Source organism: Oryzias latipes, chromosome 24 (assembly GCF_002234675.1).
Source record: "Oryzias latipes chromosome 24, ASM223467v1".
In the NCBI taxonomy this organism is placed as follows: Eukaryota; Metazoa; Chordata; class Actinopteri; order Beloniformes; family Adrianichthyidae; genus Oryzias; species Oryzias latipes.
The window spans coordinates 8,556,876-8,579,567 of NC_019882.2; the positions used below are offsets into that span (position 1 = coordinate 8,556,876).

A 22,692-nucleotide genomic window follows, 5' to 3' on the forward strand; every position below is an offset into this window, starting at 1 on the left:
TTTGCTCCCAGCTTAGTATAAAAGATTCATATTCCAGAATTGTGCTAAGAATATTAAATTGATATTTGTTTGAATAAATTGGTCTAAAATTCTATGATAAGCATTAATATCTGCTCACATAGTTTGTGTGAATATGTCTCAATCCCTTTGAAGACAGTTTTTTTTGTTTTCTTTTTTATTTCTTTTCAAGTTAAAAACAATTTGTTACAAGTTTAACCAAAAGAAACCATTTTTCTTTTAAAAGAATTGTTAAAGATCCCCTCCGATCACCTTTAGAGCCCATTTAAGTGTTCCCAGTGTTTTCTCTTTTTTTTTTATTGTTTTATGGTGTTTTCGGACAAAATCAAAAAACCTGCGTTGTTTTCTACAACAAAGTTTTTGCAGAGCAGTTGAAAGCAATACTGGAGCAGGGTGCTTGTGTGTCTTTTTTAAACTGTTTTTTTTTTCATCTGCTCCTGATTCACAACAATTTGAATGAAAAAATACTCTAAAATGTAATTTAGAGCTTAATTTTCTCAATACATTTCCTAAATGATCAAAAAATGCCACAAGATCATGTTAAAAACACCAAAAACGCAATTTTCATCAGTGGGACTTTAAGATACTTAACTGGTCCAGAATCCCGTTTTACACTTACAGACCCTTTCTGTTATCATTTACAACATGATTTTTGATACACGGGTGAGTCTGCAGACACTAAAAACAACTGCTCTGATCTTAACAACAAAACCTCCTCTCCAGATCTCTTTCTTTTGTCACATGCTACCAGCTTGAATGTGTGTGGGTGATTGTAAATGTGTGTATCCATGTGTGTGAAAGGGTAGGAAGAAAACAAGTGGGTGAAAAAGACAGAGAAGGCAAGTGAGATGAGTCAAGTGTTTCGGCAACGCAGACAGTTGTCAGTGATACCAGAGTGTGTAGGGGAGGCTGGTCAGAGTCGGCTTCTCCAGCTGCGTCGTCTGTCCTCAGTCTTTGCTGAGATGTTTCCTGGGTGGAGTCTGAAACAGACAACAGCTCTTTGGAATCCACCTGGACGTGGATTTTAGTGTCCAATTTGGATTCCAAATTGTTACTTAAAAACATGTCTTTTGGTAGCATAAAAAAACAAAACAAAAAAAAACAAAAATATGCTAAATAAGTTCTTGCAAAGAAACATTTTGATGTTATGATCTGCAATGGAATTCTTTAAAATATATCCAACATGAGGACCTGTCATGATGAGGAGGTGTCTGAGCCTGTCTTCTTTCAACAGTCTCTAAAAGCCGTTTCACACGGCCACTACGTGTATTTTGCGCATATTGCACAGATAAAAACTAGTCATAAGTGAATATACGTGGAAAAAGTGAGAAAAGTTGTTGTCTTTACGTGAAAAGTATCCCAAATAAACCATGCAAAGAAAACATAAATCAACGTAGAACATGAACCGTGAATTATATGCAATTCATTGGTAATATGTGCGTCAAATACATCATTTGAACATGTCATGTGCGCCGTATACGCGATTTAAAAAGTTATACATCCATGGTACATGCGTGAAAAGTCAGTTAGTCGTGGAAAGCCACAAATATTGCGCATGCATCTCGGAAAAATCACACACAATTTTATGTAATAAATGTATAAACTATGTACAATAGGAATAAACCGGCTAATTCTCAATCAACCCAAAATTTGGAACAGCTCAAAATCAAATTCACAAAACCCTCCACGAACATCAGCGCACATCCATGAACGATGAACGCAAGCAACACTTCTGAATTACGCACATCACGCATGTGTCGCAAAAGACTGAACTTTAATTTCTGGAAAATTCCCAAAATGTAAAAAGTGGCTGAGTGACACGGTCTTCGTGCTTCAAAGGTTGACTGGACATTTGAAGTAAGGCTTAGAAAAAAATAATGTATTGATTTGATCAGATTTATTGGTTTATACATTATAATAAAATCATAAATTGATCAGAAAATAAACAAAGGTGATGCCATGTTCTTGTTACGGCTGAGGGGGTCATTTTTGTTTTATTTGTACTTTTACCATGTTTTTCTGTCTTTGTTTTCTTTTGTCCAGCTAGGCATTAAAAGATTGCCTCATCATCTGTTGGCTATGTCCTGCACCCCCCTACCCCCACCCCTGATAGTTAAAGGCTTTGGTTGTTGTATTTTGTGTGTTTTTGCACAAATGCTTCATTTTTCTGTAATAAATCCCAGCTTATTGTCGCCTGGGTTTGCCTGTGAGGGTTTTGGGTCATTGGGGTGTTTAATCTGTTACATCCTTTTAAGCCTCTAGACGGGGTGTGACATTCCTTACAGTATAATTACTCACTATCATAAATAGAATGTATTTGCAGTTATACAAACAATACACACACAAGTCACACTGGATTCATTAAGTAGAAATAATATTCAAATAGAGTAAAAAACATTTTTATTTTTTTCTTGAAAGGGAGCCGGAAGAAGTGAGTTTATATAATTCCACCCTTATTGTTCTTTTTCTTACATTATTGCCATTTCCTTGTTCTTGTCAGATCAATTTAAGTGTCAAAGGGAATAAAGAGAATAGACTACAAGGGCCAATCAAATGTCTTTTTGATAATTTTGAAAATAACAAAAAGCCAATATGGTCAAAGGTCGGAATAAAAAACTGTGTGCTGTTTTTATAACATGAAAAATACATTTTGGCTTCCAAAATCCAAACGCTAGTACAAAAGAAAACCTCTTAACAGCTTTATTGTACCCGAGCTGTAAAAAAAACCATTGATGCATCACAAACTATAGAAATGCTCATTTTCTTTAAGGACAAGTTGGTTTGTTTTAGGGAATACGCTTTTATAAAACTAAAAACCTCAAGTGAAACATACATTTTCCTATCAAATGAATCAAAAGCACATCAACGTAAAAGCGATTGTACGGTGGCCGTTTGCATTTCATTTTTCTTTTTTGCCAGTAGTTTTTTATTTTTGCTCCTTTTTTGTTGTTGCTGCAATGGCGGTTCTCGGCCACCGTACGATTGTGTTACTACTTACTGCAAATGTTTACAGCTAACCTCTTTGAAGAAGGAAGTGGAAGAGTGGGATCATCACATGGCCCCTCCCAGTGTTGGCAACCTCTTCCTTATCTTGGTCCAGGATGGACAGGTGTATCACCACATCTGACTTGGATGTCTGAAATTGAACTGTTGCCATGGTTTCTGCTCTGACTTGAACAAGATAACTTTAAAAAAGAAAAGGTACTCTTAGTATCAAAGTAAAATCCAATTATCTTGAAAATTGCAATTAACACATTTCAAAGTAAAAGCGTAACTTTATGTATTTTGACGTTGATTATTGATACACACCGACAAATAAGATTTTTTTTGTTTGGAATGTAATATTCCTGGAATTTCTTCACTGAGAATGCATTGAGTGGAGTTTCCCGCGACATTTTTGGAAGTGGCTCCTCTGTGCCAATCAAAACCATCTTCCATTTGGCATCAGCAGGAAGTGATTGGGGTTTCCAAACTTCTGCCACAAAAGTGTAACCACTCTGAAACAAAAGATAAAGACAGGTAACGACCAACACATAAAATCTCATTTCAAAATAAAACAAAAATAACTTCCATTTTATTTGATTTATTTTACATATTTACAGATTTTCTTAAATCAAATGGTAGATCTAAAGTGTTTAATAAAGAAACTGATCCCTAGCAAATGCAATAAAAAAATATTACTAAAAGTATCTCAGCTGAAAAAGCAACATTTATTATTGAAAGCATTTTTTGAATCAACAGACCTTGTTAGGCTCAAATACACGAGGTGGGACTTTCGTGAAGAGCAATTTTACCTCCTCCCCAGTATCATTATTTATCACATGCAGCACATTTCTAACTGGAGAAAAGACCTTTACTGCCAGCAGCATCTTCCGTGGAACCAGGAAGACCTCTCTTTAACAAGGAAGGACAAAACAAGAAGGATATCATAAACTTTCAGTCTCAGAGAAGACAATCTTCTAAAGGAGAATTCTCTTTTTTGATTCCATTTTTTTTTACAAGAATGATAAGAATTCAGTGAGGATCCTGACCTAAAGACCATCTCCCAGAAGTCAGCTGTCTCTCGCAGAGGAACAGAGAAATCCGTAAAGAAGATTCTGGGCGGTTCTTTGTGAAGAGAAGGGTAAAGCTGGGCTTTCTCTTCAGAGTTGTCAAACATATATCTGTTCTCCAAAAGCACAGAATATCAGAGCATGAATATAACCATTGCTGTCTTCTAAATCATGATTACAGTGACTAAACCAAACATTGAAATAGATCCTTCAAATATGTTAAATCCCCTCTTTAATTGACCTAAATATCAATAAAATAAAACATTCAACAAATACATTTTCGGATGACAGAAGTTGCCTTTCAATGCGAAGACATTCAAAGGTTCTTGAGGCTCGACACTTCCTCCTATCATACACACACACGCACAGTGGGTGTGTGGCTACAGTGCTCCAGCACACATACTTCCTCAGGCAGCAGGTCACTCGGCAGACGCTGCTAGCCTTTTGGAAGGAGAAGAGTATAAACAGCAGATGGTATCACTGGGAAAAGATGGAACACAATGCGGAACATACTTGCTGCATGGACCCCACAGGCTCCCACAACCAGGAGAGGAAGCAGATTTTGAGCATGCAGTGCAGCAAAGAGGCTAAACGCTTGCCGTGCTACGCACAGTGTTTGGCATAGAACTGTAGGAGCGCTCTGACATTCCTAGATATCCAACCTATTTGTCCATCCACTGCTGCATCCCAAACGGAATGGTTTCCTTTAAATGAAACAAAACTATTGGATTTTTTTTACCTATACAATATGGCTGCATGTTTTTCCGTGTCAGCTTCAATCTTTGGCCACATATCTGAGAGGATTTCAGCTGCGTTCAAGTTCTCCTTTGTTCCTGAAGAATAGAAATGCAAGAAAGAAAAGGAAAAAAAGCCACCTTTGAAGATAAAATGTCAAACACATGGAAAACGGTTGATATTAAACAAAAAAGACAGCAAATTGCTTTTTTGCCTCGTTCGGTGAGAGGTGACAGGAAATTACTAGCACTTTGATTTTTCCCTTCAGGCTTATCTCACCAAAAGGGGAACCACTCTGACAGAGAAGGATCTCTGATTAATAATAATGCACATTGTACTGATGAGTGTGTCTCACTGAGTGTTTTCTAGAGAGAAATGCTCTGAGGAGACAGATAAATCGTTTATTATTTTTCACATCTGGCAAAGAGGTCCTGTGTTCCTCCTGCTGGTGTTCGCGCAAATAGTCGTCGTTTAGAGTCTAACATCATCAGGCCGAGGCGGGCCGGGGAGAAATGGCTTCCTATCATTTGGACAAGCACGTGAGAAAGGAGACTGAGGAAGGAAGGGACATAAAAAGAAGAAAAGCGAGGAAAGAGGAGCTTCTTTTAGGCTGACAAAGTACGATTGCTAAAAATCAAGGTTTGATTTCCTTTGATTGGTTTGTGTGTGTTCACGCTGACAACACAAAACCACCAGCAGCACATCAGCAGATGTGTTGTGACATGATGAGAGCGTTTGGGTGTTAAGAACGCTCAAGCCACATGTTCAACCTTTAAAAAAAAAATGCTGGAACACACAGCTGTTCCACGAAACATCGGCATTAATGCAATTTCTGTACTCCAGAGAACAGCAGCGTCACATGTGAGGCTGAAGGAGCCTTAGGCTATAGGTGTAAACAGAAAAACACCCGAATAATCCGCTGGTGTAAAATGTTGCGCAATTTTCAGCTTTTGAATGGCTAAAACTTGACGAAAAAATTGAAAAAATTGATAATGTCACGACATGCATCAAATGCATTTACATCTTTTTTTTTATTTGTGTAATTTTTACATTTTCTCTTATTTTTACTCTGTTTTAGTAGAATGACTTGAGACTCAACTAAATCCATCTCTTTTTTTTTCTAATTTTAGTTTATCCATTCATTAATTCACACATTAAGAAAAGCATTTTTGTTATAAGAAAAAAATAAAAAAGACAACCAAGAGATGTTATGTATGTTTTAATTTTTAAATAAAAAACAGAAATGCAAGACTATTGAAATATTTGTTTTTTTCTGTCTGATTCCACAAGTTCTAATTAAGGAGTTCTTTTAAAACTGGGTTGAGCAGCCTGACCACCTATCAATCATTCAGGGGTTCAAATCCAGGTCTGAAACTGCCATTGTGTCCTTGAGCAGGACAAGGGCTCCAACAATCCCCCTGATTCGATTAGAATGAAGCATCAATGCAATGTAATGTACGTTTAGCTGCTCTGCCCGTTTGTGAAGTTCAGATCCCAGAAGCGGGAATGTCGTGTGGGATTCCTGTCCCCTCCATGAACATTCTTCATCTGTCAGCGTGCATTAGTCAGAGTGACACCTTTATCAATACCTACCTGTGCTCTGTTCCAAGGGTCAATACATGCCTTCAGGCTAAATCAAACAGAGGATGGAATAAGACATAAGCATTTTGGGATGTTTTTTGGACAAAAAATAAAATGAATTATTTGTTATTTAAAAAAAGCCTACAAAATATTTGCAAATACAGATTATTTAAACCAATGGAAATGCTTTAAAATTAAGTCACTATCTCCTGCATGAAATATTATCTTCATCATGATTTTGATGAAAATGTACCAGGTTCTGAAGCATTTAGGACTGCTGGCTCCAGGTTTTCTTCTAGTGCGGCCTGGACATCACTGCTCGTTTGCTTTTCATCTTTTACTGATAACAAAAGAAAAAACTGTCAGCACAACCTTATACAGTATTAAAAATATCACTCTGTCAATTATTTCCCCTTTTACACACATTTTAAGCTTTGATTCACGGGGAAGTTCATGATTTGACATGGAACCAACATGAAAAGGGAACTCTACTCAACTGTGACTACAGAAACACAAATCAAGAGATCCACAATTCACCTCATCAGAATCCTAACAGCTGTACATGGGAACTCTGCCTTAAACCATAAGAACCATGACCTAGGGAAAGTTATGTGAATTATGTGGGATATTCCACAGTCCATGTGGCCCACATAGCCATTACTGATGTTTTTCTGTTACACTGATAGGTTCTTGTTAAGGAAGCTGGATTTACTCTAAAATTGCATAAAAGCATGTCTCAGATTCAAGGAAGAGGACAAAGTAAGTAGAAATTGTATCATTAGGAGATATATTTGACAAAAAAACTGAAAGTGGATCATATTTACAGGCACACAGGTTGGACGTACGTGTTTGGGAAAATGTCTCTGCATCGGAGCTTTGTGTGAGAACCTGAACAGCAAACCGCTCGTCTGGTGTCAGCTCTCTACGCAGAGCCTCACGGACCATGTGGTTAACAGCCAAACCAAACACCTGGTCAAGAGCACACACACTTCATTTGATTGTAAAATGAGAAGCCTGCGTTTAAAACATAAAAACACATCATTAGTCCAAAATAAATCTATCAGCAGCTTTAAAAAGAATAACAAACTCAGTGATCTGAAGGACACATTACAATTTTATACATTTTTTGCAAAATCATTTCTATTTCAACCACTTACATCATTGCTTGCAGGTAACGATTTTTTTTCTTTTCATTGTTATCTTTTTTCAGCCTTTAAAGGGTTAAACGTATAAAAACTACAATGCATCATATAACTTGTTTCAATAATCCATATTTAAATCAAAAAATGTTTTTGTTTTCAAAAACAAAAGTATTTGTATTAAACAAAATGGTGTTACTGAATTGCATTAATATTACAAAAACCTAGAAAAGCATATATAAAAACATACTTTTAAGTTGAATTAAAGGACAGTTTTGTATTTCCATTTGTTTCTTAAATGTGAACCTGCTGTGTTGGTGCAAAAAAAGGATGAGGTGGTAACATTTTCTGAGTAATGCAGCAATGTATCCTGCAAAAAAAGAGCACATCTGGAGCTTCAGCATGCATTTATCAACCCGTAGATAAAGAAAACAAATCCTCACAGTTGCTTTTAATGAATGGCATCCGGAGCTGGCAGGTTTTCAGGAGCGTGCTACCTTATGGTGTTGTTGTTCCTCCAAAGTGGTGCTGTGGTTAATGGGGCAGTGAGCCTTTTTCAGGGTTTCTCGTAGGGCTGGCAGTTTCTGTTCGTCACCAAGCGAAGCTGCTACTCTTGACAAAGCTCCGTAAATTGCAATGGCCTGCTCAGTGAAACAAGCACTTTCCTGTTAGGAGAGAAATCGCTGTCAAGCTACACAACAGAAAGCACGGAATCCTAAAGGAAATGGAAAGGTGTTTTCAAAAAAGGAACGAAAAAGGGTTCTTTTTACTGAAAAAAGAATAAATAATAGTTTATGGAAGTTTATGGAAGTTCTTCATAGAGACATGCAAATCTAAAACAAAATGAAAACATAAAAAAATTTTGGATAATCGTGACCTTTGTAAATTCTGCCATGGCGGTTTCTTCATCTTCGAAGCTGAGTGGCGTCTTACTGCACAGGAGGACGTGGTAGCCCACTGGTGCGCGAACGTGGACAACCATCAAATGGCGTCTTGAAGGATAAGCAAATAACAAAGGAACGAAACGTAGGAAAGTCGTACTTTTGATCCATTTTAAACGATCACATAGATCTCAAAGGACCAAACTTATAGTTAAAATTAAGGATTTGGAAATTATTAAAACCATAAATGGAGAAAATAAAAACTATGGACAGAAAAGAAAATAGTTCTATAATTAAAACCAAAGATTTTAACCAACCAAACATTAATCAGAATAAACTCAATATGTTTTATTTTTGTGTTTAAGTTTTTTTGTATGACCCTTATGGGTCACAAAGAGTTAAACTGTCAGAAATGCCTATTGTCTGTCTGTCTACCAAGTGTGAAGCAGAGTTCACGGTGACTGCTCAGGCATGAGTTAGTGGAGTCCTGCTTCCTTAGCCCCATTACCTTTACATAATTCAGCCATAAGAGCCTCACTAGATGGATGAGCGCAGAAGCAGCGCTTGCTGGGGCTGCAGGAGCACGCAACAAGGAGATAAATGGGGGCAAGACAAAGGAAAGAAAAGTATTCAGGATAGAAAATGATCAAAACAAACCAAAAATAAGAAGAAAGAGAAGAGCATAGTAAATTTAAAGAACACAATGGGTAAACAGTTAAGAAAATAAACGACTTTCAAGAAAAAAGCGTTAGGTAACGACACGTGGGAAGCAAGTGCCCATGGAGCATTGCAGGTCGAGTGGTAATTGCGCTACTGCACACTTGTACCTGACGCCAGAAACTAGGCCCTCTGCTTCTAGGCCAAATCCCACCCATGAACAGAGACTGGGACAAACTGCTTTCACTAAGCCATGAAGATATTCCCTCTGATGCTCTGACTGACTTAAGTGGATCTGCCCATCTGCAAAAGTCATAGTTAAATAAGATATTACATATTTTTTTCATTGTTCTATCTTCTGATTTAGAGTGACATAGCCTTCAATCAGCAGCCCTGTCTTAAATGTAAATAATTTTATCAGAGAGCAGGCAGACAGCTTCTAACTTTGATCAATACAGTAGAAGTCGTGAGTTTGTATTCCCGGTGTCCTACCCCTTGGGTAAGTTCAGCACAGCTGCCTTACAGCAGGTCGTCTTGATGATGAAAACTGGCATCTGAGCTTGCATGCTGGTCCATAAATGTGGAAGGATGGTGAGCACTGCTTCCTGTTCTGTGATGTGATGCAAAGAGGAGAGAAACAGTGAGCACACGTCACAAACACGCCATGCCACAACATGCTAATAGACTTGGATTGAATGTTTGCATTGGATTTGGATAGGCTGCACAATCCTAACATTTGTCCATTTTTACAAAAAAACAAAAAAGATAATCTTACTTTTCTCGGATTCCTCTCCCCAGAAGAGAAGAGCAGAGAAGCTGATAAGTGTTTGCGATGGTTGAGGGGTATCGATGCAAAGGTAGTACTCCCTTCTTATCATTGGACACTGTGTGAAGAAACATATTTACATAGTTCAAAGATATCACTTCAAGGGTAAATGCAAAAGAAAAAAAAGATTAGAAAGAAGAAGGAGGGAACTGATGTAGAAGGGAGGTTGGAGAGTATCTTAAGAGCTGGAATTAAAGATTTAAATAAGCCAAAGAAGCATGTCAGGTGGCTTTTAAAGGGGACAGACCTGAAATATACATGTTGTATGGTAAGCAGCTAGAACTACAAATAAGTCAAGCGAAACCAAAAAGAAGAAGAGGGCAAGAAAAACGCTTTCAGAATCAATGGTGAGGGTGCGATGTTACTTCAGGGCTTTCTATGGTTAGGCATGCAGAAGTGGAACATGACGGTGATCCAGAAGAGATGTCTCCCGTTATCTCGGGTAGCACAGTGCTCTAAAGGTGAAAGATGAAAGCTAAGTTACTGCAGTTGAAATCTCACAATTAAAAGAACATTTAATGTAAAAAAACAACTAGAAAATCACAAAGGAAAGAAAAGAAATCAAGAGCTGGAGGCCGAACTTAGAAACTCAACCCTCATTCTGGGATCCGATATTTACCTTAAAACATGAGCGCTGGGAAGAATGAGGATAAAAATGTGGTTTATGGAAAACCAAGAGATGCCTAAAGAAAAGGAAAGAAACGTCTTTTCTTCCCCATAATTATTTATCTTTATTTACTGAAATTTTCAGATATAAATGAATTTGTGTAACTCACTTAAAACACTTAACAAAGTCAGCGAGGTCCAGCCATGTCCTGCTCAGAAGGGGTTGAACATCAGCAGAAGCTTCTTTGGTTGCAGGCTCTTTCTCTGCCATGACTGAATCATCTGAAATGATTGTTTTATCATCCAATGAGTCACATCACATGTTTTAATGTCATTTATCTAAGAAATAGATTGTCACCTATCACAGTCTTATTTATTCCGTCTAAAACATCCAAGTTATTAAACGTTCATAACTAAAATAATCCGCTTGTCGGCTGCAGTACATCTGTAGCTTTTTTTATTGGTAAAACATAGGCAGAAAAGAGAGAAATTGTTATTTCAAAATCATGAAAGTAACAAAATGCCAGTGACTCATAGCAAGTTATCCTAGACTCAAATCATTATCTTCAATCCAGAAAGTGGAACTGGCCCGACTCCTACATAATGGCAGAGTATAAGTGCACACGCACATCGTACTCCCACTCACAGACTCCCACTATCTAAGTGCATGCAGAGCACCCCCTCCCCTTAGAAAAAAAAAGCCCATAGACACATAAAACAGTCTGGCCTCAAGCACAGTCTGATCAGTAAGCTGAGGCGGTGATGGCCAGTGTCTCTGCTGCTGGGCAATGGTGGCCTTAGCTTAAACTGTAGGTGTTACTAAGCAACTAAACGGATGCAGGGAGATGGCGGGCATCGCTCAGCTTCTTTTTTAGATTTGGCTAAATGATGAAGGACAAAAAGCAAATGAGAATCCCATCAATGACAAACGAAACAAATGCATAAAGGAGCTTTTTATGTCATTTTAAGTTAATGCTCGTCTTTTCTACCATCAGCATGGCGCAGAAACAGCTTTTACCATTAGGGATGTTATCGCTGTCCTTCTTTATGTCCTCCACTGAGACCTACAGGGATTAAAAAATAAATAAATAAATAAATGAACTGACAGGAGCACCACAGTAAGGCACAGGGCCTCCACCCTCTGGTCCTTCTGAGCCAGCTGTAACGTTGGGCCATTCAGCACAACCACGCAGTTGGATGTGACAGGGCAGACTCCTCCCCCTGCTAAAACACCACCAGGGAATACCAGCATTTCCTCCCGCTGAATGTCACAGATGAGAAATTCTTTAGTTTAGTTTGTAATGATGAACATTGTTTTCTCAATTAATTGCAAAATAAACCAGTAGAGGTCTCAACATGAGGATGCTGGAACAAGCAAAGTTTCTTTGATGAAACAAAAGTTTTCGCAGCCTTAAACAGGGGCAACGTTTTCATATCATCCAATATGAAAAAAAGCTGTAATGACTCAGAGATGAAGAATGTGCGTTTGAGTGCAACTGTATGTGAGTCACAACTTATTTCAAGTGTAAGACGCAGACAGATGCAGACAGACAGAAACAGGCTTTGTGACAGGGAGGCACACTTGACCTCCTAACTACTGCTGCTGCACATCCACATGTGTTTGTGTGCATTTTCATTAAGGTGTGTGAAACTTTCTGACACAAATGGGAAGCTTTGTGCAGCCACAAGGCACCAAGGGACTTGGATTTTATACCTTAGTACTTAAAAGACTTTTTTTTTTATGATCAGACCAGTCATAAATCAATACGCGGATAAGGAGGGGAACATTTAACCTTTAGGTAAGGCGTTTTATTTCACACTGTTTATTTTTTAGTGATTTTTTTCTAAGTCTAACGCTTTGACAACCCCTTTGACATCCCCCCACAGTTGATTCAGAGGCAGTGAGGGGGTTCAGCAGCTGAAAATTGCTCCCTTTATTCAGCATTTGAACCATGACATTTCTAAAGACATCTGTAAGACTGCGGCATATCTACAATATGATGCAAACTATTCATCAAAAGTCAAAGAATTGAAAAAACGGAACCACCACAGTACTTAAACACGAGAGTGGTTATTATGATCTCTTTGTTATCTTTGCAGGCAAACTGATAGGTGGGAATCAGCGTTTTTTTCTCAGCACAGTGTGCAAGCTCTGCCTGTTTTAAACTTCCCCACCGCTTTCCATCTACAGCACAGTGGTTCTGTCTTTTTGCCTTTGACTCCATCTCTGTCTGCTTCTCTGCTGCTGGGACGTCCGTCAACCCCCCCCCTGTTATTTCCCTTTCTGAGTTGCTCTCTCTCTACAGTGACCCTTGGTTTGTGGCGGCCTGGCAGGGAGACGGCACAAGTGACTTTGGGGACTTGGGGGGGCGGCCGGCTGTGTCCCTGACAAAGAGCTCCACTGATTAGCCCTGATCTTTTTGTAACAAATGTTTATTCCAAGACGGTTTTATGGGACCGCTATATGTAATTAAATGATCACTGAACATATATTTTAAATACTTAAGAAGCAAACCATTTCATGTACCGTAGTTTTTTGCAGGTTGTTTGGTGAGTTGCATTTAGCTGCACCAGGCTCTTGGAATTCCTGACAATCAGCATCTTCCTTCTCAGAAATGGGCATCAAGGATGTGCAGGAACCCTTCACTGTGGAGCTTAGTTCAGTTTCTCTGCTCGGTTAAAAAAACAAAAACACAAAAGACCTCATAGTTAATTTGTGTTACTAGCTTTTACCCTACAATCCCCATTTGGACTCAAACTGTTCAAGTCGATGTACTGCTCTCTAGGTTACATTAATGTCTTGTGTTTCCTCTGCAAGCATAGTTATCCTGCTTTATTGCCAGATAAAAAGATGCAGCCAATTTAAACACAAACACAGTAGAAAAAAGGAACAGAAAGACAGAAAAAAGCTGTTTTAGAGGTTTTCAGAATACTTACAACCCGGACAAGGAACCACTCTTGTTCTTGAAACGGTTGAAGAAATAGAGACTGGCAACCTCAATGAACTGTTCTGGTTTTGGCAAAGGAGTTTCTGTAAAAAGGTAGAGTAACCTTTAGACATCATACCAACACTACTTTGTTAGGTTTACCAAAAAGATATAGGTGTTTCCAAAAAGAAAACAGCATCTTTATCTCACTGCAGTGTGAAGCCCTCCTTCCCCACAGTTTTTTCCCCTCAACCACTTTCTTTCCACGTTCTCACTCACTTTGTGGTTCAGAGGTGATCACTGTCTTCTTCTGTGGACGAATGAGTTTCCACCGGGGCACAGGTGGAGATGTGGGAGGGGGCTCCAGCGGGCCCGCTCGCGTTCTTGTTACGAGGACAGCACGGCCGCGCAGCAAAGATAAGCCATGGCGACGCAGTGTTTCTGCAGATTTCGCCTGCATGAAAACAATGTACAACATCTAGCGGGGAAACTGAAAAACTGAAGTTTTCCACTTCTGTTCTTTATGAATAATTTGTCAAATCTAAAAAAAAAAAATGAAACCGTATTTTAAAAATGGATCTCTGTCAGTATTTCACCAGGTCGCAGATCAGTGGTTAATTGTTGTGCTTTTTTGGAAGATGTGACTAACTCCTAAAATACATCAAATTTGAGGAAAACATTTTTTTTTAAATGTTGATGACCAGAAGGTCATTATATTTTTGAGCTAGAAAGCTTTTTTAGAAAGCCCATGAGCGAATTAAAGAAAAAGACAGAATAGAAGAGATGGAACCATCATACCATTTGGCTCATCTCATAAGCACCGCAGTGTGTTTGAAAAGGGTAGAAGCTCGCACACACCACCACTTCTGAGGCATCTGAGAGAGAAAAAGGACTGATTAAAGCATGCATTTCACTACTAAAAAATACTATTTGAGGCTAATATTGCTGAGGAAGATAACTAATATGACTGCTTTCATGTCAAAAGAAACCCATTTAAGAAGAACACTGCTAGCTTGCGCTTATTTATTTAAGTCTAAGCTGTGTAAAGGGGGCCATTACCCCCCACAGGGTTTATTTTAAGTATTTTTGCTAAAGAGCATGTTGGCCAAGAAACATGGAAAATCAATTTGACAGGCTGTGGTGAAGAGAGATTGGATTACTTTTAGGCAAATACAATGGCTGAATCTTAAACATACAGCTAAAAATGTTTTTTCGTCCTGATTTCTTCAGGAATATTAAAAGCTTTGACAAAAAAAGAAAAAAGAGCAGTTGTTTGTTTTTGTTTGTAGTTGCATTGTGCTAATCCCCTTCTTCCTTTAGTGAGAGCCGGTCCATGATCAGACTGAGCTGGTCTGTGATGAGACCAAGAGTGAAAAGCTGAAGTCAACTGGAAATGACTAAGTGGCATAATAGTGGAATAGTACAGAAATGATATATTATACATAAGCTTTGCTTGTTTTCAATAGCTTTACATTTGCTTTGGTTTTTAAAATAACTTGCTGGTTGAACACTGGAATCGGAGGTCTTCATAAAAGCATTTGCAGCCCTGCTGTGACCACACGCTCATTTCTTAGTACACATTGCAATCTTACCTTCCTTGGCTTGGGAGGCTCTTCTGCCCTGAGGGAGAACCAAATAATTCACCCTTCCACTGTTCCCTCTGTTAGTTTATTTATGCTCCACCATATATGCATTAACCCTGCATGAACTCTCTAATACAGAGTCAGGAAAACAAGAAGAGATACTTGACACAGGAAAGGGGTGGCAGCATGATGACTGGCTGGTAAAAAGCATCGGAGTCTCAGTTGTCGCACATAGCAGAACAAAGATTTGCACTTTTGCAGTTTTTCCATAAAAACAGAAATTGATTTAATTGATTTAAAAGAGTTTTGGTTTTTTTAAACATGCTTTTGTATGAAGACATTTGGTGTGTGTGTGTGTGTGTGTGTGCGTGTGCGAACAAAGCCTACTGTACAGTGCATGTGTGAAATATTGTCCTGCAAAAACCTTTAGTGTCATTTTGCTCCAACGGCACCAGACTTGTTTGGAGATTGGAGTCTGTTCTTGTAACTGGGGGGGCGGGCTCCATCCCTGGTCCACTCTGATCCTGAAGTATAAATTTGGGAATGCTGTCCTGTAGAAAGTTCCAGGTTTTCTCTGGAAACAAAAAACTTTTGGGGAACAAACATCCAAATCAGGTTTTGGTCATTGTATATTTCAAAATTATCAATTATTTTGGCTAACCCATTTATTATCTGGTATTCTGTAAAGTTCTCCTGTTTCTCTTGATTAAAACATTTTGCCTCTGCTTTCTATAGGAAGTAAATCATTTTCTCCTATTTGAACACACTCTGTAGCTAAACCAACTTAGCAGTTTTTCTTTTAAGTACGGATATTCGCAAAAGAAAGTTGTAAAAAAAATCTGTTTTTGTGATTTGTTGATCCAATTTCAGAAATATTTAAACAAAATATATTGCAAAAAACATTTAGTTCTTAGCAAGGTGACATAGGAAGAAGATAGGATCAACAGAACAGTTTCTACAAAAAACCAGCAGAGAAAAACCGATATAAGCTACAAGAGTTAATCAACATTTACGTTACTAACTCTATTGGATGGATTTCTTGGACCCAGCCAGTCAGAGCTTGAATGAAAGTGAAGTCATCTATGGTCTCAGTGGTTTTTGTCCCAGCACTAAAAAAAATATAGATAAAAATTAAGGACATAAATGTGTCTTAAATCACCAAAATTGTTAGCCTTCTTAATGTTAGTTTTTAAAAAATGTTCAAAAACTTTTACTAGTTTTGCAAATCCTGCTGTTTACTATTTAATTATGTACAAAATTCTTTAGAATGACAGTAAAAAAAGACAAAGGCTAGTTAAGTTGGCAAATAAAAGATATATTCTAAAACTTTTAAGAAGGAAACTATTATCTTACAACATCCTGACAACTTGATGAGGTGTTTCTAAACAATCTTGAATAAATGCAATTTGTGTCTATAAGTAGAATTATTGTGAATAAAGTTTAAATTATGAAACACATCTATGGGTAAGATACAAATTGATCTTTAAAAAAACCTAAGGGGCGTATCCCCTGTGCTTTGGCTTCTTTGACAGTTTCCACTTGATGTGATCTAACACTTACATATAGTTGAATAAACATCCCTTGAAAATGACAAGTGAGGAGACATTTTTTTCTGCTGGGAATGAAAGATTTATTTCTCTAGAACAAGCAGCTTCAGACATGCTCTGATGCTCCGCCACAAACATGAAAACTGTCTGGCACTAAAATAGACACAGCGAAAGGGGACAGAGCTAAGCGCAGCTAAAAGTTTGTCAGAGTCTGCTTTTGTGTGAGTGTCTTTCTACAGGAAGCTAGCCCAAAAAAGACTATTTAACTTCTCTCTCTCTGAATCTCTTGCACATTTGGTGATTCAGTAACAGGCCAAGGGTTTGTTTACGGTTTTGAAAAAATGGTGTCACAGGCTAGGGGAGGGGTTTTCCTCCCCATTGTCTGTTTTTGCTCCCAAGCATACTGTCCATAGGAAACACATGCACACCATTCTTAATTTTATTTTTGTAATGACTAAACTTGCAATTTGGTTAATGAGAAAGAATCTTTTGCTCTCTGTTGTTTGTGTGGATGTTCCCTTCAGGTTTTTTTTCTCTTCTGAAAAGTCCTGCTGAATGTCTAATTTTCTTATTTTAAGTAGAACAGTAACCTTCAAATGTTTACAAGCATGTGGGCTCTGAAGGGAGTTCTATGTAGTATTGGGGATGATAATAAAATTGTTTTTCAATTTTGATTGATTACTGGCATACAGAATATTTTTGCTTTGTTTTGTTTGGAGTTTTTGTTGTTGTTTTTCCTTTCTCCGCAATGGAAGTATCCCCTTGTTTTTTATTTTAATATTTATTTATTTATTATTTTTAGTGCGTCCTTGTTTGAATGTGATTTATTAAAGGACTGTGTAATATCAAAATCATCTCTCTCTATGTATGTATGTATGTATACAGTATAGACCAAAAGTTTGGACACACCTTCTCATTGAAAGAGTTTTCTTTATTTTCATGACTATGAAAATTGTAGATTCACACTGAAGGCATCAAAAATATGAATGAACACATGTGGAATTATATCCGTAACAAAAAAGTGAGAAATAACTGAAAATATGTCATATTGTGGGTTCTTCATAGTAGCCACCTTTTGCTTTGATGCATGTATGCATGTATGCATATTAAAAATCAGTTATTCTCAAATATGCACATGTATTAGCAGTAAATCATAAACCATAAACAACTTTAATCTGTTGCCATCTCTTTCTGAACTTGATCATTTCTTTGTCTTTTTGTTTTTTGTGAACACTCACGTTCTTTTCCATCTAGTCTGTAACTTTATTGAATTTACAAAATATTGAATATTTAATTAAAATAAAAGTTTGCCAAAAACACAATAGATTTTCTACTAAAATAAACTTTGTTCAAAGATGGTAAATGGTAAAATGGCGTATACTCATATAGCGCTTTTCTACCTACAAGGCCCAAAGCGCTTTACAGTCACAGACCCATTCACCCAGTCACACACACATTCACACACTGGTGGCCGCTCCGCTGCCGAACGCAGGCGCCCACCTACCACCAGAGGCAAGGTGTATTGACAAGGACGCATTGACTCATGGGTGTGCAAGGCGGGAATCAAACCTGCATTATTACGATCATGGTCGACCGCCCTACCGCTACACCACGACCGCCCCAAGATTACAAATTCTAAGTGTTTCGATAAAATGTGTTCAACACTGGAAGCTAGTAGTTTAGCTTTGACTTTGGAAACAGTCAGGGAAAGTTCTTGTTTTGTTTAGAAGCTTCCCTGTTTATAACAGTCGCTTAATGTGGCGTTAAAAAGTAGGAAGTGCAAAAAGTCAAGGGAAAGCTTTACATGCATGTCATGTTTTTTTTTTTCTTATACGTTTTTTTGTGCTTAAGAACAAATTGAAAGAAAATTTGGCCCACAAGCCGGAGATATACAAAAAAAACATTCAAAGATGAATAGTCTTCTCAAAAGAATTTTGTTAAAACAAAGGTGATTCTTCATGGTGTAGTGCACACAGGCTTTCACTAGAACAGTTTAAGAACTTACTTTGTGCTGGCCACTTTCATGAGAGCTTTAGCCAGCAGCATTGGCCACAGTTCTGACTGACAAGTGGAGGCAGGCAGAAGCATGTTGTTCTCCTCATCAAAAGGCATGGCATCATCAATGGTTATCTTTCTCCAGGAACCCTGAAAACAAACACAAAACAGAGACGAGAGCCTCAGAGACTAAGGACAAGCACTTGTGAACTTCTAGAATAATTCTATTCGTAATTTTGCACTTATTTGGCTGTAAATTTTCAAAAGTAAAAATTAACCTGGGAAATACATTTTAAGAGTATAGACCATCTGACAAAACAAATTTGTAAAATCTAAGTGTATAAATGATGTTCTTCACAGTCATAACAGGATTCAGTCAGACAATTTCTTACACACATGCCACCATTCCAGATCAGAGTCCAGCTCTGCATTTAGTTCTGGCCCAATCGAAAAATTCAGGTCAAATATAAAGGTTTGGCAAGGCAAAAGAAATGTTTCATTTCTACAAGGATCTTAATTTTTCTAAAAGATGAAAAGAATCAACTGCAGAAGGAGCATTTGTATTGTGTTTTCTCACATTTCCTTGGGATATCTGTTCTCTGCTTGGATTCTAACATCTTGCCACAGCTTGTTACAGGGTGTGTCGTCTCGCCGTTATCCGTGCAGAGCATTTTCACGCCGCGTTTAAGGACAGCAAACATAACCAGGTGTTAAACTCGCTGCCTGTTCCCAGCTGTGCCATTCTCTATCCATCGACACATTTAGCACAATCAGTGCCAGCCTTCACACAGCAGAAGGAGACACACTCCATTTCACTCATTTCTCTGGATTAATCAAACCTGGCTATTCAGAAAAGTTCTGGAATAACGGAGGAAAACACACAGTAAAAAATGAATGTATTCCTTTATTCTTGTGTGGGGTTATAGAAAAACTGTACGGGGGTGAAACAGAAAGTGAACACAAATGGACAAAGAAGAAACTGAGATGCAAGGAAGTGAAAATGGGGAACGGTCAGACCTGTGTGCTTAATCTCATCCTAATAATCACGTTAGGATAATGTGGTTGGCACAGAAAGTGTCAGTTATTGTCAAGGCAAGTCACTTTCATATTTATAACATCTTTGGCATGCAAAGTCAATCAACGGTCTTTTACTTTGACGCAGAAAGCTTTGGGAGCATGAAATGTACCAAAGAAGAAGGTGCTGCAGCAAATCAAACAGGCTACCTTTCTTTGCAAGATTCAGAGCTACATGTTGCAGTTCCTCAAATGACCAGAGGGGGCAAAAGGGAGCAATTTGAAGTTGACAAAAAAAAACTCAGGTTTTACACTTGAAGCAAAGCTTGGGACACATTTCACATGGATCTCGAAGCAGGTTCTACCCATGTGCAGCATAACAAGTAAAAGTGGTTTCAACTTTATTTGGTTCTATTAGCTGATTTCTGAAAATCTCAAAACTTTGTATGATTTACAGGACTTTTTATTACCGCAAATTCCGGACTGCAAAGCGCACCCGATTACAAGCCGCACCCACCCATATTCACGTGTGAGTGCAATACATTAGCACATTGTGGGTGGTGCCAATTATGCCTCTGGGTCACGTATTTGAGTGTATCGACATCTGACAAACAGCATGGACCTATATTCTGTTCACAAGTCCCTCAGTTATGGTGTTTTTATTTCATTTTTTTTTTTACTTATTGACAATCTAGGTATCTAACATAAAATTACAAACAGTAACCATATAATCAACATTACATCCCTCAGTTATAATGAGGAAATTTACATCCGCGATTCCACATTTCCCATGAGTCTTAGGGGCTAAAGGCGGGGCCAACGCCCGGCTCGCCATTCTGTTGTACGTGTTTAAGAATGAGCAAGTAGCAGCAGTGCATGGAGGGGTGAACGGGAAAAGCTCTCCTTCCGCTTGTGTCGCAGCAGCGTTATGGGAGTAACAGGACTGGTTAGAAAACACAACGGTAAAATAAAGCAGCGGCGACTGAAAAGCGCGCGCCTCAGCGCGATACGCGCGCCTCAGTGCGGCGCGTGCGTCAGAATTCAGAAGCCTCTGCACTCCGCCGACGCCTCTGCGCTCCGCTCCCGCCCCGCGCGCTCCTTGTCTCCCCTTCCTATCTACTCCGACACCTCTGGCCAGCGCGGCTTCAAGGAGGAGCACTTCGTCCCCGTTGCGCCGGTGGACGGAGCGAATCGTGTCTGTGCAAAGCAATCGGACTTAATACTGTACGTTTTGTGTATGAGGGGCGGATGCGTTGTTACGTGTGGGAGCCATCAGACTGCCATCGGCCCCGCAGCTCAATCAGCAGGAGATGTCTCCAGCTCACACGGAGGCTGTGAGTTTTTCAAAGCAAAATTCCGCTTTTACGGTTTCCTTAGAAACCGTAAACTGAGTGTACATTCACTCCATGCGCTGTTCTCTCCGTCACGCAGCAAACCGGCTTTTCCAAACCCGTTGGTGACGGTGGACTTTTTTACGCTGCCTTTAACGATTGCTTTTAACTTGAAAGCTTCATCATAATGTAGCGGCGATCACGTGCACGTTGGGTCTAATGGCCCCGAAGGATTCTGGGATGCGGCCGGGCATGCGTGTTTCGTTTTGTTGAACCATGACTGAAGTGTCTAAGACCTGAAGTCAAGTCCATGCTGTTTGGCTGCTAAGAGGTGTGTTGAATAAAAATGCCTTGAGCTTGGTGTTAGATAAAGAATTCAAACTATTCACTGAGTTCGAAAATACGTGCATGGCGGCCGCTAATTAAATCCACAAATTAGCCGCGTCACTTAAAAAGCCGCAGGGCTGTGAGCGCAGGAAAAAAGTAGCGGCTTGTAGTCCGGAAAATACGGTACTTTATTTTTTAGATCTAGCACTTAATTCTGTATCTTTTAGTCAGTGGAAGGACTTTAGAACAAGACTAATGTGACCCGCTCTCCTGATTCTGAGTAATATTCAGACAGTCACATTTCAAATGAATTTTTTCTGATGGTCTTTTTTTATTTCTTTTTTTTGGAAGACGAGACAGACAGAAGACTGTTGCTGTAATCTGGTCTTCAGGAAGGTTGTCTGTGAGATCTCAGGGTCTATCAAAGTCAATCTTTCTTCCTGCTTTCTGCTGACAGTCTGTCTGGAACGACACAATGATATACTGTGTTGTCGGCTTTTAACATTGAACCAAGGCCTCTCCAATCAAAGACACAGCGCCTTCGTTAGACTCAAAGGTTGTGGCTGTTCTGATGCAGACGTCTAAACCCATCTTTAATAATTGTGGTTCTTCCTCCTAGAAGATGTTACAATGTCTAAAGCCTTCGTTACATTTTTGAAAACTTTTTTTTATTATTGTCATGACTGAAAATGCACGGTTTTAGATATATCTTATAAAAACATTTGCACCAAACTCACCATCCAGTACAGTTTAACCACATATTTTCCATAACTGTTGTAAAGCGGAACGTGATCTTCCACCACTTTACACAGCGAGTAGATGTGCTCCCAAGGCCTCCAGTTGTCTTGCTTCCAGACAATGTAGATCTCACTGATGATGCTTGTAATCGTCTTGATGGGGACATGGAAGAGGGGAGAGGCGGAGCAGAATATCTTTACTCATTCGTTCGAAAATATAAAGATGAAAAATCCTATGTGAAAACTAACCTGGCAAAACATCAGGTGCTCATTGGGAGTCAGCAGGTCAAAGGATGTTTGGTTTTCAACAATCGTGAGATTCTGCAATCAAGCAAACTATCGTCTTGAGATCTATTGACATTTTTACAAAAAAGCAATGAAAAAAAAAATAGTTCTATGATTTCCGATAACTCTGCAGAAATTCAAAATTACAAAAAAGAAAATATTGTTTTAAAATCCTTAAAGGGGATGCTGCTCAGAACAGAGGCAATTGTGTAAACCACAAGATCCTCCAGTCTGCATAAAGCAAGGTCTAACCATGATCATTGAGTCCACCATCTAACATAAAACTAAACATAAAAATGAATGCTAAAGACTATAAATACAGTCTGAAAGAAAAGGAGCCAAGCCTTTATAGAGCAACTACCTTAAAGCATTTCCAGGCTGATGATACATTTTCATTTTTTTTGTCAGGATGTACTTCTCTTGCATAAACAAAAAATATAATTTTTTTGTT

General features: G+C 38.6%; 1 protein-coding gene across 5 annotated transcripts in view; it reads right to left on the reverse strand.

The window, feature by feature from the left end:
* The window catches only part of adgb (androglobin), a 29,065-nt gene that overhangs the window by 5,168 nt on the left and 1,205 nt on the right, over window positions 1-22,692 (reverse strand). For 2 of the 5 annotated variants that reach the window (XM_011491636.3, XM_011491638.3), the window contains exons 4-28: window positions 22,206-22,277; window positions 21,957-22,109; window positions 18,558-18,697; window positions 16,028-16,114; window positions 15,430-15,593; window positions 14,221-14,297; window positions 13,702-13,876; window positions 13,433-13,526; window positions 13,023-13,164; window positions 11,514-11,559; window positions 10,666-10,777; window positions 10,509-10,572; window positions 10,255-10,344; window positions 9,839-9,947; window positions 9,556-9,673; window positions 8,403-8,517; window positions 8,023-8,190; window positions 7,232-7,355; window positions 6,640-6,726; window positions 4,810-4,903; window positions 4,050-4,181; window positions 3,762-3,912; window positions 3,328-3,515; window positions 3,037-3,203; window positions 910-998 (exon numbers count right to left, since the gene is read on the reverse strand). In XM_011491636.3, the coding sequence (XP_011489938.2) occupies window positions 910-998; window positions 3,037-3,203; window positions 3,328-3,515; window positions 3,762-3,912; window positions 4,050-4,181; window positions 4,810-4,903; window positions 6,640-6,726; window positions 7,232-7,355; window positions 8,023-8,190; window positions 8,403-8,517; window positions 9,556-9,673; window positions 9,839-9,947; window positions 10,255-10,344; window positions 10,509-10,572; window positions 10,666-10,777; window positions 11,514-11,559; window positions 13,023-13,164; window positions 13,433-13,526; window positions 13,702-13,876; window positions 14,221-14,297; window positions 15,430-15,593; window positions 16,028-16,114; window positions 18,558-18,697; window positions 21,957-22,109; window positions 22,206-22,277 (2,958 nt within the window). Of the gene's footprint in view, window positions 1-909; window positions 1,030-3,036; window positions 3,204-3,327; window positions 3,516-3,761; window positions 3,913-4,049; window positions 4,182-4,809; window positions 4,904-6,639; window positions 6,727-7,231; window positions 7,356-8,022; window positions 8,191-8,402; window positions 8,518-9,555; window positions 9,674-9,838; window positions 9,948-10,254; window positions 10,345-10,508; window positions 10,573-10,665; window positions 10,778-11,513; window positions 11,560-13,022; window positions 13,165-13,432; window positions 13,527-13,701; window positions 13,877-14,220; window positions 14,298-15,429; window positions 15,594-16,027; window positions 16,115-18,557; window positions 18,698-21,956; window positions 22,110-22,205; window positions 22,278-22,692 lie in introns of all 5 variants that reach the window. The other 3 variants (XM_020714579.2, XM_020714581.2, XM_020714580.2) reach the window with 3 other exon arrangements.